The sequence below is a fragment of the Aplidium turbinatum genome, chromosome 18, assembly GCF_918807975.1.
Source record: "Aplidium turbinatum chromosome 18, kaAplTurb1.1, whole genome shotgun sequence".
NCBI classification, from domain to species: domain Eukaryota; kingdom Metazoa; phylum Chordata; class Ascidiacea; order Aplousobranchia; family Polyclinidae; genus Aplidium; species Aplidium turbinatum.
This window is the reverse complement of record NC_137489.1, coordinates 17,378,273-17,398,276: the sequence shown is the minus strand read 5'-3', so window position 1 is coordinate 17,398,276 and position 20,004 is coordinate 17,378,273. Positions and strand designations below refer to the sequence as shown.

Here is a 20,004-nt window from a genome sequence, read left to right as displayed (position 1 = left end):
TAAAAAATTTTCTGGGGGAGGCCCCCCAGACCCCCCGCCGTGGGTGTCGCCTTCGGCGACACGCCCGCAAGGTTCGCCTGATATCGCCCTCCAACAATTTTTGGATATGCTGCCTTGCAGCCCCCCCAATTCAGGAGGCCACCAGCCGCCACTGACTGCATGCATCGCCACAACCAACGTTGCCTAATGGTTAGGGCAGAGGAGTAATAATTTCGATTGCATGGGTTCGATTCCCACCCTCTGCTAATACTATTTTTTCTTCTTCAACTGAACTGAGTGCAAGAAGAATCGTAGTGACCGCAAACAATGGTGTTTATGAGAAAAGTTGTGACTAAAACACCAGTAATGTCATTTACGATACGCATGGTTGCGGTTGCCTTTTCGGGCAGTGCAATACGTAAAAGTGCCTACCCCTTGCCAGGGTAGGCACTTTAACATGCAGATATCCAATCCAGCACGAACCAATCAGAAGCTACGCTTTTCATGACGTCATTAAGATTGCGTTTGGGAAGAATAAAGGAAAAACGCAAATTCTAGCTAAATTAAATCATCGCTTTGCTATCGGTTGGCTTGGCGCATTGGGTTAGGGTGGTAGTAGTCGTTACAATGACGTGGGTTTGATTCCCACCTCTGCTATAGCTCTTTTTTCTTCTGTAATTACCAAACGAAGTTCAAAGTATAGTAATAATTAATTCTCTGGCTGAATGCTGGAATGGTCACAATTGGACAGCTAACGTAGCATCTCATTGGTTCGTGGTTGAATTGGACAGAAGTCCATGGATTAGATATCTGCATGTTAAAGTGCCTTCCCCTTGCCAGCGCCATTGAAAACAATTTTTTTTCATTAATTTTTTATGAAATGTATTCTTGAGTGTTCAGTTTACGCATTTTAATGCTTAATTCCCGTTTGAAAATTTCATTTAGTATGCCTTTAAGGACTGCTCTCCATTCTGCGGCATCCAATGGATGGAATAATTCCCCAGCAACATGACTTCAATAAGTCAATCTCGGTGACGGAACCCTGCGTCAGTGATTCAAAGCCTCTACAAGTAGCCTATGCAAAACTGCTGGGATTAAGCTCTTCAAGCGCTGACTTTTGGGTCGAAGCTCTTGATGCATTTTAAATAGACCTAAAGATCTAAGTTCCTGTGCAAAATCTCAGTAGCCTAGTGTATTGCGTATAACTTAGATGTGATCATTGTGTGAGCACATTTTTTTGTACATTTGACCCCTCGCATATTGTGAACACATTTTTCTGTATATTTGAGTGGGAGATTTTATGTTGTTTTCTGAACTAAAAGTAGTGTTGATTTTACGTTTCCTTTAAATCAGAAAATTTCAAATAAGATATTGAACAGCTCAAACCTATCCATTTTTCTGCAGGAAATGCGCAAGTAATGTAAACTTTACTCTTAAAACTTTTGTTTGGTTGTCCGACTGTCCGTTCCAGCCTTACAAAAGTCAACTTCGAGTGTTTTTCCTTGGTAATTTTACAGTTATAAACACAAAAAGTCGTTTATCTAGAAAACGGCGGATAACTTATTAGGTTCAGCCAAACACGGCAGAGCTGACTTGATGACTAACATTATAGTCTTTCGCTGCTTCCTGTCTGTTGTTAAATATAGTTGTTCTGGTTTATATTTGTAGGCTACTATTTTTCGCAAGACAAAATAAACGGTTTCTCTCTCTCTCTATATACCAAATAAATGTCAATAACTCAATCATGGCTTTGGGGTGAGAGATGAAAGAATGACGCATTTGCCATCATTTAGTAGCCTACAACTAGTAAGCTACACTTTTGCAAGCTATGACTGATCAATATATCCTTCATGGCAGTCATGTAATTTCTCTAACCTATTAGCTTTGCAAGCAGTTAGCTCAGAAAACTGAGTTCTGTGCATTCACAGAAACCAAGCGTTTTGAATCTACTGTATGTCTTGGCAAATTAGATCTTAACTGCTCATCTACAACACCCTAGGATCCTGATGGATTAAACGTAACTTTCCCACTGCAACCCAGTCTTGACAGCGCGGCTGATGACATCTAAATAACTGCATAGACTTTGTTCAGTTATGACACGCAAGTATAACAGTGATTGATGTTAGAAGTAGCACACGCACATCAAGCGTACGATGAACACCAAATGTTTGCAATCGTCACTGTACACCAGAGATGTTCACAGGATCAGAATTCAGATCCTGTACAATCAGGGCCGGATGTTGATTTTAGCAGAAAAACAAGATCAGGACAGGATTCAAAAGTTCTTACACCAGATGAAAGGCTGAAAACAGCGAATAAAATTATTGACAAACTTCCAACAATATATTCTTCACATATCTCCACGACATGATGTCGGCTGCATAGCCGAGTGGTGAGAGCGGTGGAACGGCAATCGAAAGGCCGCCGGTTCGACACCGCTCAAGAGCATGCGGCTGTGTCTTTGGCAGGACACTTAAAGGCATGCCTGAAGGTGGACATGTACGACAAACAAAAAAACAAGTAAGCTATAGTGTTGGTGAGCACCGGAGTTTTAAACTCCTAAATGACATTGACATGAATTCTATATCACATTACCATGTAATTTAAAATTTAGTCACTTTTTGTTTTTCAAAGGATTAAGAATTGTGTATTAGGGTTGCCAGGTAGCCTAATATTCTGACAAAAAAACGATACATTGTCACAATAAATTGGATCTTTCAAACTTTCAAAACCATCGGATCAGAACGATCAAGATCTTGGAAAAGATAAATCTGAGCATCTCTGCTGTTCATCTGCTTCATCCAAACGCCTTCAAGGTCAACACAAACCGGCTAGAAATTTGATCCTTTTTACATTGAGTCAACGTCTGCGGACGTTTTGAATTGCTTTTGTCAGGTCTGCAAGCTATGCAGCAACAAGAAAATCGCAAACAGATATTGTGCAAAACCACGAATCTACGCAGTTCGACCATCGCACTTGCCAGCAACGAAAGTTCACTATTCTCTCCGCCTGTGACGTCACATATGATAACATCCTTCCAGTAATCCGTGCCTGTAGGATAAATACTTAAGTACTGTTTATACTAAACTGATATTGCCAAGATACCCAGACAGCATAATCCATCGTTTTTACATTACATGTCTGAAAACGTTAAATCAATGTAAAAATTACGGATTTTGCTGTCTGGGTACTTTAGCAAAACATGAAGATGTATTATTGCTAGGCACAAGAAGCAAAAGTGTTTGCGCCCGTACCCAATTTCAACTGAGCACGTCATAAGGTTTGCGTTTTGTCACTTCTACCTTATTCTAGACCTCTGCAATGTATGGCATAATTTGTTTCTTGCTGTGACAGTCAGAAATAAAAACAAACTGAACTACATAGGATCAGTTGCAATATTTTGCGCCTTTTCAATGTCAACAAATGTGGACTCAACGACAATAACTATAGAGAACTTGTATGTAATGAAGAAACACAAAAAATTAATATCGACTGAAAGCAAGATACCGGTAAGGCATTTCTCACATTATCTTTGTGTTCGTTGTTGTAGACTTGTGTATAACTTGGGGATTTGAACTTTGTGGACATTTTATGGTTTTCATGTTAACTGCCCTACCCAATCCAATGCTAGTTTTAGCCATGCATGTCGGTTCCATCTAAATCAGGGTCGAACATCTTACTGCAGGTGCATCAAGCAAAATACACCATATACCGCACTTTAAACTATTGATATTCCGTATCATAAATGGCGAAAAAACTAAACAAAACTCTGTACAAACAAATTTCTATACCTGGAAGAGCAAGTGTGGACCTGTCATGACGGGATCAAACCCATTGCCTGCAGAGCAGCAGTAGCAGCCTGGCACTTGGCTTGCTTTTTGTTTATGGAGGAAGTGTCGGGTTGGTAACTCGCGTCGTTTATAGTCACCTGGAAATGCAACATCTATTGAAAGGGGAAAGCATGCGGAGAGCCAAGTGCTTTCGTGTTGGAAAACCTTTTGTAATTGCTGCAGAACAATCTTCATAATTAGCAATATCCGTCCTTTTTGCATTGATTTAACGTCTGCAGACGTCTCAACGTAAAAAAAGATGGATTTTTCACCTTGGGTTACTATTTGCGTCACACCAAGGTGTGCGACCAGCAGCCTGCGTAAAGTTACAACACTCAACATACAAGAGACTCTCATGTCTTTTGTATTCACGCAGCCTTCAGATTGCGTAAGTGAGCGTAAGTAAGTGCGCGGAGACCAAGCTTAACTTAAACAAAAAAATTAAGAGTTCTGTTAATATTAACTTTCAGAATCAGATGGTTCAGGTTTGTTTAAGTTAAAAAGTCTGAAACAAAAGAAAGCAGTCGAAAATAATATTTGAAGATATAAACAACTTAGGAGCTAACACTAAACAAATTCTTACCATTGTAGAAAGAAAACAAATGAACCTAGTGAGTACTCAGCCTGGGCTGACTGGCTGAAAAAAAGCTTTGGCTGACTGCCTGGAAGAACGCTCCTTTCTACATAGCTCAGTGCATGCCATACGCTACAATCTGCCTAAACGACGTTTGGCTTGATACCGAAGTACTTACCTTGAACAGGAAGCTTCTGCTGTGGTCAGGTCCATCATGCTGGACCAGGGTGAAGTCGGGTGGTTTCCACCTGCGCTTGCTGCAGATTTCCATCAGGGCACTCACTGGGTGCTTCCCCGATAGGTCCCGGAGTACCACGTGACCACCAGTTTTCCGGGCTGGCGGTGCTGGAGCAGCTGGCATCTCCATTATGCTGCTGAGGCCTAAACAAAGGAAGGTGTGATCAGTTGGAAGGACAGCTTAATAGTCATCATTACTCTTCATCAAACGTACAAGCAATGACAGACACGTATCCACAAAAGACACCGAAACTTCGTCACTACACCAACGTCTTGTGCGCCATGTTGGTGTGCAATTGCATCTTTTTAGGAAAAATATACATAAAAATATAGAAAAATATGCAGGCATCAGTACACGGCGTGCAACTGTCTGCAGTAGTCAGTATCTTAAACACAACAGTAGAGGCAACAACAAAAAATGGCTTCAACAAGCAAATGGCAGTCTTTAGAATAAATCACTAAACAATAAACATGGGATGCTTAAGGACCAGGGTGTTGTCTATGTTGCTTCGGTTGTTTCATTTTAGAAGTGTTGCTCAGAGCGACAAAAACATTTTGTATATCGTTTAGCACACATGTGGGCATCGTCACCTTTTCTATCTGTCTTCACTTGAACTCTGAGCGGCTCCAGCATCCCAGCGTTTGTCTTTCCAAGTGACTCCCCCTCTTTCCATCCCATCTTCTTGAGGAGACTCTTCCCGATCCCCACCACCTGCTTCTCGGAGTTGAAAGAATTCTGAGCAATAATTAACGGAAATGATCAAAATAAAAGTCATGAACTGAAATGATTTGGATGGCGACTACTCACTGATGGGTGTGGAACAACAATAATAAAGATTTTCACCATTTTGAAGCAGCTAACCCTTCAATAGCAAACCAATGCGACGGCATCAACAAAAACACAATTAACATCTAATCTAGCGTTGCATTGTTGTAACGTTTGAAAGTAACTTAAATGACAGAGATTTCGTCACCGGTTAAGTTAGGTTTATACAAATGCAGCGCAATTGTATGTTGAAAGGATCGGTCGTGGCTCCATTATGTGTTTACGTTGTTTGCAGACAAGATCATATGACAAGAGAAATGAATAAGCTTTCAAATAAGAAGTGATGCTGAAGGGGTGTACACTATCACGCCTTACAAAATGAAAGTCTAGCAAAGACATCTTCAGCCAAGTTTATCGTGTATTTTTCTGCTTATTCTTTCTCTTTTCGCATTGTTTTGACAAAAAACAATCGGGCAAAATTGTGGGTCGTATAATAAAATCATACATAAAGTACTAGAGAGAAGACAAGTGCTAGCCAAGTGGTGGTTGGTATGCAGGTCCCTGCAAAAGAATTAACTTGGGCAACATTGGTTTGGACTTTTGTGCTTTAATGGGGAAGTAGTCAAGATGACTCAGCATAAAAGTGGAGTAAATGAATGCTGAGTTATCATCATACTAAACAAAATATTGGAAACCTTTGTCAGAATTAAGGTGAAAATTTATGACTATTTCACGTCCATTAAAACAACCAGGCTCATCTAAAATTTATATTTTGTAAATTAAACCATCTGTAGATCAAGTTCAGACAAAATAATGAAATGATGATGAATTAATTTCACGGTCTTCCCCATGAAGCACAAGAGGAAAACCAATGTTACCAGGAAGAAGATGACGTTTCTTCATACGACGACAATTCTTCTTGGATGCTGCAAAAAATATGGATTGCCACAAGAGAAGGAGACCTAGGTAGGAAACATGATTTGCATTGCAATGGAGATCGCCTGCTTGGTTTTCGGCGGCTCCTCCAGGAGAAAACAATAAGGAACGCCCAAAACCAAGCAGTGACTCCATCAAAGGGCTGGCCACAACGCCTTCCCACAGCTGAAAAAAAAAACACTTATTTTGTAGTCTTCATTTTTCTCAAATCGATTTCACGTTTGGCGACATCGATGTAAGAAAAATCAATTCTACAAATATTAACGTATGGAATATGTCACATAGTACTTTCAAACAGCATTTTATTACTTTCGGGTCGATAAAATATATTTAAATTTCCGTTGAGCTATTAAAAAAAATCAACTGTACACAATATTTGTTAACGACTGAAACATTTAGAAGCAAATAGTTGTAAAAAAGCTTAGAACTAAACCGAAGCAATGTCACTCAAAAGGCGACACAAAGTAACTTTAACTAAATGATCCACCAAACCTTCTCTGTGAAGAAATGCTTTTCTAAGACGTGTAGCGCAAACTAATCCGTAAACAAGTTTGGCTTGGCCACTGATTGATAAAATTTGAGTACCATCATTATTTGGAAAACAAGATTTGACAAATAACTGAAAAGATCTGATCGCTGTTATAAAACATTAAGAGTTATTTTCAGAAAATTGGAATTAAAATGCGAAATTCAAGATAAATCTGTTGTCTAACAGTTACGTCACAGTAAAATTTAATTTCACAAGTTTCCGAGAGTGTCTTGACTGAAAGGAAAACAAGACGAACTTACATTGGAAGCCCATGGTTGATGTCCTCTCTCCAGCTCACTCCTCTTTAGGGGCTGGAGACCCGTCGAGCCAGTGAAACGACCCGGGATCTGCTTCGCGCAAGTCCACGAATCCAACTGAGCGACAATGTATGCGACATATTGAAAGATTCTTTATACAAAAGTATATCAAAAGCAGTATGTTGTTATAAAACATCGGTGTTCAACAGCAAAAAAAGATGTTTTTGCAAAATGATGTTTGGAAATACTGATATCAAAAAGACAAGCTTTGTCGTTTAGGAAGTTATCAACTAACAGCGGTGTGTGTCTAAATCCACGTGTTTACTGTTTATCACAACACTTTTCCAACGTCCGTTATTGTCCAATGCACGACTGTACGTACAATTGTACGTACATCCACAGCCGTCTTCACAAAACCAAGGTCAGAGTAAAACTAGCAACTTTAGGTGAGAAATTAAAACAAACACCACAAGCCGGCACCTTCTGTTGGGTTTCAAACATGTTTTTGATCGCTTTCACGTCACTCGGGTTGCTTTGAAGCTCCCTAGCGGCGGTCACTCGCTGGGCAATCACCTCCTTGATGGTGAGTGTGTTGTCTTCTTGAGGAGGATCAGGAAAGACCTGGAAAGCAGCGAAGATGCAATCACTGGGCTCATCTCAATCTGAGAAGTCGGAAGATAGCGATCACTAGGGCAAGTTTTTTATGACCTAAAAAATCGAAAAATACGACTTATTTTTTGAAATACATGACAACATATGACTTTACTTTTTTTTAGCATCGAATTCACGCTGATCTCCGTAATTAACAACTCACACACAAGTTTTTACATGTATTGTAAACAACACATATTCAAACAACGAACAAAACACTTATTTCACTTCAAAATCACTGTAAGAGTTCAAGTGTCTAACTGTCTAATGCATCTAACTAATAAGCAATTAACTACAAATTCATTTAGCATACAATTTTTACGTCTGGAATATTTATATTAGGACAAAGCATTAATTTGATGATAGATTTCAAAGGGGGAAATGATGTGTCAACTGTCAAGATGATGTCACAATGCAAATTAACATGAAGCAGTAAGCGCTATTAGGGTACAGGAAACAATAAAATTGTTGCTTCCAGTGCCTCGTAAAATTCCACATGCGAACTCTCACTGCCTCCCTCATCCACAAATTATTAAATTTCTATGGCTATGGGAGTTGCTTGAATTAAATCATATTTTATGACCCTACACAAAAAATATGACTTTTATGACTTTATTACTTCCTAAATAGAGCTCATAACAACGTAGTTCTTTCACTGCTATTAGTTTCACACCTTTCTGTACCACAAAAAGAAATCTTCACAAGTAGTGGAAGAAGCTATTTCCCATTGGTGCATGGTTGAGCAGTTGAGCTCTACTTGTGAATGTGGTGCTGAGCAACAAACCACAGACCACATCATCAACCACTGCACCACCTTCAAGCCACCTAATGAAGTGGAAGGTCTGCGCGTCTTGGATGATGAAACAAAAGACTGGCTGCTCTCTAGTAGCCTTCCAGCTTAGTACGGGAACATCGTGAATCTGGTATGGTAAAATAATAGACCCTAGGTCTCAGGGGCTCACACGACGACGACGACGAAAGGAAATATGTTTAATGACTATTACTGGCCCTTGTGATTACTCAGCTTACAAAGCTTAACAAACTACGACGGGCACCACCAATACCAACGCTCAACTTACACTGTCCATCATCGTTGATCGTATTTTTCGTAATTCAACTGATCGCAATTAGCATGACAACACTGATAGCTTCAACATTGCAATTTTTCAACGCAATATGGAGAAGTAAAAAATCTTTTGATGAAAAATTGTGAAATATTTTGTTTTGTTTATTTATCATCAATAAGATAAACAATAAAAAAGTTACCTTTTCATCGATGATTGCTTTCATTTCGGATTTCGTCTCTTTATCTTTAACGATGGGCTCCCATTTCCCATACACTTCCTCCAGGACTTCCTTACGTTGATGCTGTGATCCACAGGAGACGGGAAACTCCTTGGTTAACTCATTGATGGGCTTGGAAGGAGGAGGAGGCATAATAGCCATACGACTCTGAGTTGGATATCAACTTAAGTTGTCATCAAACAAGCTCAGGAACTACGTTCACTGCAACGTTCAATTTATCGTTGCAGAAAACATCTTTACGCCTGGTGTCGAAAGATGAAGATTAGGTCAGTGTTTGTAAATCGAGAGTGATAAATGACGCGACTTGCACAAAGCAAGCTTTCTCATTCAATGTAACGAATTAAAACTGACTTCCCCTGCCCGGCCAGGAACTCACCGATATATTGATGGAGATGGAAGGTGTATCTTTGACTTGAAATGGGTGGTGGACTTTACTTGATGCTGGTCCGGACTGTAGTCCGACATTTGACGAATGAGCCAAGATCTCCCGTTTTCCCTGGGCAATGTCTTGGCACACCCCAGTCAGTTGCTGCAGCGTGACGCCCCCGGACCGTAACAGAGCCTGATTGGATAAAGTAGGTTGTTATAATGCTCAATACACTGGTCAAATACACTCATATTTTTTTCTTTAACAGATGGGGTCATGCTTGATCAGTTGTGGCTTCCCTTCATTGGGTTCTATCATCTGTTTATATTAATAATACTGGCGTGTTTTTCAGTCCTGTAAATGGCATGAAATTGCCAAAATATTTCATTTTTGTCTTTTTGTTTCTTTGCTTCCTACAGGGATTTATAGAAGTAGGGGATCACCAATTCATCCCGTAATTCTATGAATCCCTGGCCACGTACCACCCCATAAACAGCTGTAAAGGCTGGTTTTGAAATCAAAACACGTCTATCAACTCAAAAACTTAACACTAGCAATCACGTATAACAGTTAATAACATTGTCATTTTCAAAATTCTGAACAACGTTGCCCATTAAATCGTTCAGATTTTAGAATACTAATGCAAAACCACTAAAAAAATGACTTGACGTTTCATTTATTTGGTTAGAAATAATCTTACTTTGCTTTCATGAGATAGAGTTGAAACGGTAATATCAGCTTTGTGCTGAGCCAACACATTAGCTTTCGCAATCTCAAGCAACTTGACTTTGTCACCAGCGCTGATCAACGGGATGGGAGACCTGTGTTCAAATAGAACTCGAGTTGATGATTTTTTTAACTTCTCTTCCGAAAAAGCACCCCTCAGACTGTGCAACGTTTATCCGCAGTTTTAGAAAAGTTCCTGTCGGTTCTAATGTTACCAACAGTATCAGTTTTATCTTTGGACACGTGAGCCACTAAAATCAAGCATTAGAACTGGTTATAAAATAAGGTGTCAAAGTTTGCGTGGATACGTGAAAGTTTTGCAGCGCCTTAGGTTTGATCTAACTGATATATATATGTGTAAGTGACTCAGTAATGTTGCTTTAAACTGCTTGGTCATGTCATTTAACCAGCAGAGTAATCAGAAGAGAAGCTGCCAATATAGAAAATACGGCTGAATTTAGCAACCGATTAAAAGTTGATATTATAGATGGAAATAAGATTTGAATGGTGTAGTAACACGTAACAATTTAGGCCTAGAAAAAATTGAATAATATTATCATCCGCACATCGATCTAATCTCGTATGCATTTTACGAAAACGTTCAAACACATTCAACAACATGCCGTACATCAGCAATAAGCAACTCTGCACTGACCATTTTGCAACATGATTAAAACAAAATGTGGAAACATCGATCTCCATGGCGTTTAGCTCTGTACTTAAGTGACTCATCAAGTCAAGGCCTACAAACTAAGAATTAATATCTTTCTACTTTTCACTACCTTTTATGTCTTGAACTCCTGTGCCGTGAAGATTTGTGGCTTTCTCCAGACCTGGACGACAATTATTGCAATGATGTGTTAATGGTAGTAGATGAAATACACTATACTCACACCAAGTTCATTCGTTAGAGACGTGTCAATTAATTATCAACTCCAATGAACTTGTGTTGGCGAAAATATAAATAGTGAACTGCCGTATGACGTGTGTAAAATAAGTATTTTGGAAAAAGTGTAGAAATAGTAGAAACTTAAAATTTTCAACCATAATACAAAAAACTTTTTTTTTCTTTAACAGGATGACTTTCCTGAAACAGGTGATGCTCTCCAGAGCAGCAGAAAGGTTATCATATTCATATGAGGTTACGGTCACCTTGATCCCTTTAAAGGTATATCCTCTAATCCAAAACTGGACTCATACAGCAGTGGGTGTAGTTTGAAAATGATTAAATTAATACCGAAAGACAATAAAAAGGGTGGGGGATTATTCAAATCAGATTATCCAAAACAACCGGGGCGTAATGACAGTTCACAACCTTGAACGCACTTAACAGACAGTTGCAGCTTGGCTATCTCAGGCGGCGACCATTATTACTTACGGTATCCACAATAACAATTGATTCACTGCTGATTGTCGCCAAACAGTTAACTGGAGGCAGCATGAGATAGCCAATCCACAAGTGCCGCTTAAAAGCGTTGAGCTCTAAAGTTCCACACTATAGTTTGTTGTGGAGTAGCCACTGACCTGTGGTGATGATGATGTTTGTGTCGACGCGGCGACCTGCAATATGACATCACAAAGCATGAGCTACTCAGTCGGCTAATTGAAGCATTCCGTACTACATGAGGATAATCTCAAACGTAAAAAACGAACAACCATCAATTAAAGCTCGGAATTTAACTGACAGTTTCGCACAGGTACAAAAAGCATTGAACCAGTGGTAACAAAGACAGTGAACCGCAGTTAATTGTGCTTATAGTTGCAGTGATGCTGGATGTAATTGGGAAGGACGAGACCCCTTCGCATGGAGAAGTGAATTGTCCAACCTGACACTGTGAAGCATGAACCACCACCCCCTCATTTGTGCGTCTCTACTGAAAGGTTTTACGAATAGCACCTACTACAGAAAGATCGGAGCAAAACAGTACCTGGACCTTGACTTGTTGCGGCTGCTTGATCTTCTACTTCGTTTCTTTGATCTTGATCTAAGTGATATTAGGGAGAATTAGACGGGTCTGCTACTATTCGGTGAGTTCCTAACCTCTAACCCCTAACCCTAAAACGGCAATGATAATTAGGCTACGGTACCCGATAATTTAAAAAAAAAAATTGAAAAAATCACCGAATAGGGATCGGACTCACCGAATCGGACTCAGCGATAACGGGCCATTCCGGCATTAGACAGTAATCAAGATCAAAAAACCCCATGAAGTTTTATCAGTTGTTTCGTTTGTAAGGTGAAGATCGTCCCACAGTTGATGCCAAGCGTTTGGGAATGACAAGGTTCTCACAATACCAAAACCTTCGGCACTAGCGAGAGTAGAGTGGTCAGCTTATTTCTCTCGACCGATTTTCATTCAGCAACTATGAATGTCAATTGTCATATGTCCAATTGTCCATCCAATATATCACATCGTGGGCAAAAATGAGCACCTTTTTCAACCACCCACAACAGTTTGTAAGCAAACCAACATTTTCAAATAGATTTAAGGTTTGAAAGCCTTGCTTTGCAACCTAAAGTTTTGCACTAAAGATAAAAAAGACGATAGCTCTCACCTGGATCTCCGGCGACTGTGTGAACGTTTGCTTCTTTTCTTGGACCGTGACCTGCAACAACGACGAGATGCAATCACTGAAGTGAGTCAGGAGTATCGTAAAGAAAACAATAGAAACTTGATTGGTAACATCTCGAAGAATGTTCACAATTAAGAACCAAGAAAAAAAATATTATTCTTAATGACAAATAAAACAATTGTAAAAGATACTTTTGAATCAGACCATCTGTTCAAAACCTTAATCTATGCTTTATAACTAAAACTGTTTGTCATTTTTGCTACAGCGATAAAGCGATCTTCAGTGCCGAGTCTCACCTTGACCTGTGACGGCTACTTGAGCGCTTGGAGCGTTTCTTTGAGCGTGACCTGCATAACGGCAGTGAATAGACAATATTATACTAATAATTTATTTCGCACCAGTTGGCTACAAACTAGCGTCAATAAAAAGTCTCTATAATTGGGATTTTCAGCCAACTGTTGTAAAAACAGTTGTTAAATATTAAGATACTAGTTAAAGATTTGTTGCTAATGTAGCACATGCTTCGCATTTTTATGCAACTAACACGTTGATCAATAACAAATCAAATAAAATGTGAGCAGCATACAAACGCAGTTTCCATATATGCCACCATTTTCTAGTAAAAAGCTCTTGTAATGCACGTTGAAAACCAGTGTAAATACTGTACTTCTGAGGTTATGGTTTTGAATTATTGATACAGCTCTAAGTGGGACATACTGTAGAACAGACTACCGAAGCTCTGTAATGTATGCCTGCAGTATGATGTAGAATCAGCTAGAAGCAGGAAAACGTTCAACCGAAAAGACACGTCGCATAACACTATTCGATTATTTCATGACTCTCATTAACTTTCTAATTATATATGTATGTAATATTCATCATCCATTTGTCCATTTCTTTGGTACATGAGACCTCGCGTTTGTCCCCTCTAGCAAGGGTCTGCCAGTTTTTGGGTTCCTTTTGCCATGCTTCCCAGCTGTTGGAGTTGATTCTATCCAAACTTCCTATACCGATGTCTTCTCCGACCAACCCTAGCCATTTCTTTTTGGTCTTCCAATTTTCTTCCCCTTTTCATAATTATGCAATGTAGTGAAAAAAGCAGTTACAAGCCTCTGATTTTGATGGTATGAATTTAGTGTGAGAAACTGCCAAGATTAAGCTACCTTGCAGCTAAGTCTAAGAATAAAAATTCTCACAATAAATCAATCAATCATAAATCAAGCATGGTCAATAACTCACAATAAATCATTTTAATAACGTACCTTGACCTCCGATGACTTCTGGAGCTTTTGCTGCGCTTTTTAGAGCGCGATCTCGATCTAGAAAATTACCATTTTGTAAAGTTAGTTTTCACACCCGGGACGGTTTCACACTTGACTGCAAAATGTTTCGGAGCCAAATGTATGTACAATGGTATATTGAAATCTCACTACGATAGTGCAGTAGCTTTAGTTTCAGTAGGACAACTGGATATAAAGGTATTAACCAATCATCGACAATCAACATTGATGTATCGAAGATCTTGCTTACCATACTTCTCTTTATTTGAAATTGAATTTAAAGAAATTCCTTCTGCAGGTGCATTGTGCAAGCTTATTCAACCGCCTTAATCCGGCGGCCTGTGTTATCACGAAAAGCCTACTTAACACTTAAATAAGAAGACCTTAATGGTTTAAAAGCCAGCCGTTTCTCTGATACAGGCTGACTGAACACAACACACTTGTACAAATGCACAACTTAAAATCACAGTGGAAAATTCCAAGTAATTCATAAAGAAGTAGCTCCCTGCTTTCGCTAGGATAAATCAATTGTCAACCAACTAACCTTGACCTTTTAGAAGAGCTAGTTTCTCCTTCCTTTGCATCTTTTTCAACGATAGCAGTGCTGTTAGTTGCATGGACGGAATTCGTTAGATCCGGTGTTTGATCAGGTATCTCACCAGGTTCGAGACCACTCTCTGAACCACAAATCACTTCGGGATTGTTTGATGGGTCAACTTTCGAGTTAGAAGTCAAGTTTGTGTTTGGTCTTGAAGGTGATGTATTAGTTTCAATAACACTGGCATCAATACCATTGGCAGATTTCTCTTCAGCTGTGGTAGCTGTAGACATGGTTGTGGCATCAGTGCTGCTGCTGGTTGCTTTCGCATCACAGGACTCAGCAGAATGTTTGCAGTCTTTGTCTTTAACGCTTTTAATCTCAGTTACATTGGATTCAATTTTTCTTGCATCTTTTAATTCTTTTTTAATTGAACTTTTACTTTTTACATCAATAACACTTGGGTCATGGTGTTTATTTTTGGAGTCTTTTTTATTGTTTGATTTGTGTTTTTCTACGGAATTGAGATGATAGTTCTTCTTTACCTGTGCAGCGTTGGATAGCCTTGGAACGGATATTGATAAAAATGCATTTGCTTCAGATGAATTGTCCATATTTTGTGGGCCTTCTTGCTTAAAACTATCATCCTTATTATATGCAGTTTGTTCAAAACTCAACGGTAGCTTTTCAATTTCTTTCAACTTACTAACTGTATCAAAATAACCACGAATCTCCTTATTTTCAATCACAACCTCAGCTTCTTCTTCCAGAAGTTTCTTCTTCAAAATTACTTTCTTGTTACCATGATTGTGGTTATTATCACTGCTATTGAAAACCAAAACAGGTTCTGTTTTTGAAGGTTTTTGATTGTTGGAAGTTGAAATGTTAACAAGTTCAGCACTTTCTTTCTTTCTATCTTTTTTCTTTTCCTTCTTTTTCTTCTTCTTTTTCTCTTTTTTGTGTTTTTTGCTTTTCTTTTCCTTGTGTTTTTCTTTAGTATCCACCTTGCTGTGCAGATTGTTGGACAACTTTGCTTCCATTTTATCTGATTAAGAAAATAGTAAAATTGAAATAGAAATTAAAACACCTTCAGCCTTCAAACTCAAGTTAACCACCATTACTTTTATAGTGAGTTGGGACTATGCTCCACGTAAAAGTTGAGTAAAAATAAACTTAAAACGGTGAGATGGAAATGCAATGTAATCATAAAAGTGTTTCAAAAGCAATGCATTGAAAATATCACATGACAGGGTTAACAGAACATGTTGAAGGTCTGATATATATGTAAACAGTGGTAGTTTGAAATTTGAACACATGACAACGACTTGATCATTATATCGCAGCCAACATGAATACTGAAAAGTTTGGGTGTTCATCAGGACAATTATCGTTTCTAGCACTAGTTGCTACGTTTATCTGATGAAATTGAAAGTAAAATTAACAACAAACAAGATGGTTTATTGCTTCACTGACGTTTCGCGCACCATGACAATGCGCATCCTCAGAGCGAATAACATACAAAATAAAATTTCACCAGGTTATATACTACTGTAGTGCGATTGAAGGCAAGAAAAAATAAAACACACAATATTTAAAAAAATTGGCCAATGATGTGTGAGCGGTTACTTTCCACGTTAAAATTACCGGTACGTAAAAACTTCCAACAAAAACATAAAAATTCGAAGCAGTGACGACCAACAGAAAAAAGTGCGATTGAAGGCAAGAGAAATAGAACACAATGTTTTAAAGATTGGCTAATGATGTGCGGTTACTTTCGACGTTAAATTACGTAAAAAACTTCCAACAATAAACATAAATTCGAAGCACTGAAGACCACTAGAAATTCGAGACAAAATTAGATTGCAATAACGTTTCCAATTGTGTTTAAGTAGGCTTGAAGCCTGCACGCGAGACAATAATGATTTATAAGGTTTTGGTAAAAAGTTTCCGTCGTTCCGGTTGAGTACATTGCAATGTTTGGATGTAATGTTGATGAAGCAACTTTCTGCGGTGGTGCGTTGATAATAATTACTTTCATTTTTCAAAATTTTTGTTTTTGACCACTTAATTTTGTGATCTTCTTCTAGCATATGTGAACAAAGGGCTGATTTTTCATGTTCCATATTTTTGACAACTCTGCGATGTTCTTTGACCCGGGAATTTATACTACGTTCAGTTTGGCCAATATAAACTGCGTCACAATCATTACATGGAATTTCATAAACAACACCACATTTATTGTGAAAAGGGGTAGGGTCTTTTGGTAGTGATAAAATGTTGCCGATGGTTCGAAATGGTTTCATAGCGACTTTAACTCCGGCGCGATTCAATGCTCGTCTTATCGACTCAGACACTCCCTGTATGGATAGAATGGTGGTGAAACTGTTATAAGTTTTGCTGTTGCTTTGTTTGACTTGACGTTTGGTCGAGAAATGAGTGTGCCGCTCTGCCATTTTCTTGGGAAATCCATTAAGTTTTAAAGTGTTATAAATTTGTTTGCTTTCGTTTTTCTTGTTCTTTGCATAGGTGACCAAGTTGTTGGCGCGGTTGTAAAGAGTTTTGGGAATAGATAATTTGTGTTGAAGTGGGTGGTGTGATGTGTATTGCATGTACCTGTTGGTGTGTGTCGGTTTTTTGGAAATCTCTGTGAAAAACCCAGTGGTTCTCAACTGGGGGTCCGCGGACCCCTTGGGGTCCGCGAAGCGATTTCAGCGGGTCCGTGAAAGCTTGCGAGTTTGCAGCATGATTGATAAATTACGAAATGTAAAAATTGGTTGGTTGTGCTTTATTTGTGTATTAGGCTACCGTGATTTTCAAACTGTACTTCCCAACGAACCGGTGCGATGTCCTTTGAAAGTTCAAAGGTTTGGTTTCTAACTAAAAAAATATCATATAAATGAATTAATTTTTTAATAAGGCTATGTTCAACTTAATTTTTTCGAGACAGTAGTCTATTGGTCAATGCTTAACTTAAAAATACAAACGTTGGTCAGCAGTCTATCACCACTCACAGTTTTGCGATGACAAGATTATAACGAATTAATATTGATTAGAAACGAAAAAAGGAAGAAATTGTTTGTAACGGTCGCAAAATTCTATTGGTTTTTGATAAAATTTATAGAAAAACATCAAATCAACATAATTATAGATTATATAGCCTACTGATTTTTGATGTGCCAACATAAAGCTCATAACATAATTTCTCTAATGTCATCAATAGTCATAAGTGTGTCGCGAGTTCACCAAATTTTTTTAAGTGTGTCGTTTCGAAACTCATAAAACATTTGATTCCATTATAATTACAGGAAAAGCGATATACCAAAATTTCAGATAAAATTTTTTTGGGGGTCCGCGACCGCTTCGAAGGTACCAAAAGGGGTCCGCCAAAACAAAAAGGTTGAGAACCACTGCCCTAACCCTTTTCACAATAAATGTGGTGTTGTTTATGAAATTCCATGTAATGATTGTGACGCAGTTTATATTGGCCAAACTGAACGTAGTATAAATTCCCGGGTCAAAGAACATCGCAGAGTTGTCAAAAATATGGAACATGAAAAGTCAGCCCTTTGTTCACATATGCTAGAAGAGGATCACAAAATTAAGTGGTCAAAAACAAAAATTTTGAAAAATGAAAGTAATTATTATCAATGCACCACCGCAGAAAGTTGCTTCATCAACATTACATCCAAACATTGCAATGTACTCAACCGGAACGACGGAAACTTTTTACCAAAACCTTATAAATCATTATTGTCTCGCGTGCAGGCTTCAAGCCTACTTAAACACAATTGGAAACGTTATTGCAATCTAATTTTGTCTCGAATGTCTAGTGGTCTTCAGTGCTTCGAATTTATGTTTATTGTTGGAAGTTTTTTACGTAATTTAACGTCGAAAGTAACCGCACATCATTAGCCAATCTTTAAAACATTGTGTTCTATTTCTCTTGCCTTCAATCGCACTTTTTTCTGTTGGTCGTCACTGCTTCGAATTTTTATGTTTTTGTTGGAAGTTTTTACGTACCGGTAATTTTAACGTGGAAAGTAATCGCTCACACATCATTGGCCAATTTTTTTAACCTATTGTGTGTTTTATTTTTTCTTGCCTTCAATCGCACTACAGTAGTATATAACCTGGTGAAATTTTATTTTGTATGTTATTCGCTTTGAGGATGCGCATTGTCATGGTGCGCGAAACGTCAGTGAAGCAATAAACCATCTTGTTTGTTGTTAATTTTACTTTCAATTTCATCAGATGAACGTAGCAACTAGTGCTAGAAACAGCCAACATGTGATAAAATGAAATATAATTACGTAAATATGACAAATCAAAAACTATATACATGAACTTTGAAAAATAACTTTCAAGCTACTTCCATAGAAGTGCAGCATTCTCAGAAAGAATGTGATGAGAACAGAGTTGTCAAGGCTATTTTCTACAGATTAAACAAACTCTAGTAATACGTACGGTACTGTATAACTGTGTATAGCATTTACATAGACAAGATGCAGGCTTCTAGTTTTAAAACATGCAACTTGAGTACAAGTATTTCAATATAGACAAGACATGGTACATACCCAAAGCAGATTGCTGAAGCGACTTTTCTAATTCTACAGTTGATTCCCTGCAGAAGACAACATAGTAATATTAAGGAGTAGATTGGTGGTACAAACCTTGAAAATTGAGAGCAGAAGGTTGCACATAACTCCACCCCTATAGCTCAGTTGGTTAGCGCATGACTTCTGGGATGAAGAAGCTTCAAGATCAAGCGGTGCTGGTTTGACTCTCGGGGTGTGCGCTTGAGCAACGCACGTTGAGGACTGCTCTCCATTCAGCGGAATCTAATGGATGGAATAATTCTCCGGCAACTACACTTCAACAATCGGAAACTTCACTCTGTCAATCTCGGTGACCGGGCCTGCGTCAGTGAATTAGCATCTACAAGTGTGCGAAGCTGCGAGGATTAAGCTCTACAAGAAGCTTTCCCAGTCCGAGGATGAAGATTCAATCAATCAATCAAAGCTGCAGGTTTTTATCTGACAAAAACATGCAGCTTCGAGCTATGTGCAACTTGTACATAAGTGTAAATGTAAATATTCACTCACCCATTCATACCCAGCTGCTTCAACTTTTTATTCACAAAAGACTTGAAAATATCATCCATTTTAGCATCCATATTGATTTAGTCTAACTACACAATGGTGTTCCTAAAATCATCAAATCTTTAAGATTATAAGTTAAATTGCACACAAGCATACAGGGGTGCAACCTAGTTCGTACCTTGAACAGTTCGTACCCTCAGTTTGTACCCTGAAAAGATCGAGCGAAAAAATTAATAAAAGCCTAAGTCGCTGATCGCAGTTTCCGCAAATTTTTGAAATTTTCCCCCTGAAAAGATCAAGAGAAAAAAATAGAACAAAGCCAAAATCGCTGATCGGAGTTTCCGTTTTTTCGCAAA

General features: G+C 38.5%; 1 protein-coding gene across 1 annotated transcript; it reads right to left on the bottom strand.

Moving 5' to 3' along the window:
• Nucleotides 1-2,090: 2,090 nt before the first annotated feature.
• LOC145787390 (uncharacterized) lies at nucleotides 2,091-19,771 on the bottom strand. Its single transcript, XM_082599127.1, has 18 exons — nucleotides 19,652-19,771; nucleotides 19,124-19,170; nucleotides 14,556-15,594; nucleotides 13,994-14,050; nucleotides 13,028-13,078; nucleotides 12,714-12,764; nucleotides 12,086-12,142; nucleotides 11,682-11,717; nucleotides 10,940-10,990; nucleotides 10,132-10,252; nucleotides 9,441-9,626; nucleotides 9,026-9,211; nucleotides 7,589-7,729; nucleotides 7,112-7,225; nucleotides 5,212-5,356; nucleotides 4,562-4,764; nucleotides 3,771-3,907; nucleotides 2,091-3,030 (listed from the first exon to the last, which is right to left on the bottom strand). The coding sequence occupies exons 1-17, from the start codon at nucleotides 19,720-19,722 to the stop codon at nucleotides 3,794-3,796; spliced, it is 2,670 nt and encodes an 889-aa protein (XP_082455253.1). The 5' UTR covers nucleotides 19,723-19,771; the 3' UTR covers nucleotides 2,091-3,030; nucleotides 3,771-3,793.
• Nucleotides 19,772-20,004: the final 233 nt, after the last annotated feature.

Excerpts from the sequence above, each read along its gene's own strand:
- LOC145787390 (XM_082599127.1), bottom strand. The coding sequence starts at position 19,722 with ATGGATGCTAAAATGGATGATATTTTCAAGTCTTTTGTGAATAAAAAG. Across the intron at positions 7,730-9,025 it reads AAGCAATCATCGATGAAAAG|GTCTTTCCTGATCCTCCTCA; the intron begins GTAACTTTTTTA and ends GCTGCTTTCCAG. Across the intron at positions 3,908-4,561 it reads GCAGAAGCTTCCTGTTCAAG|GTGACTATAAACGACGCGAG; the intron begins GTAAGTACTTCG and ends TTGCATTTCCAG.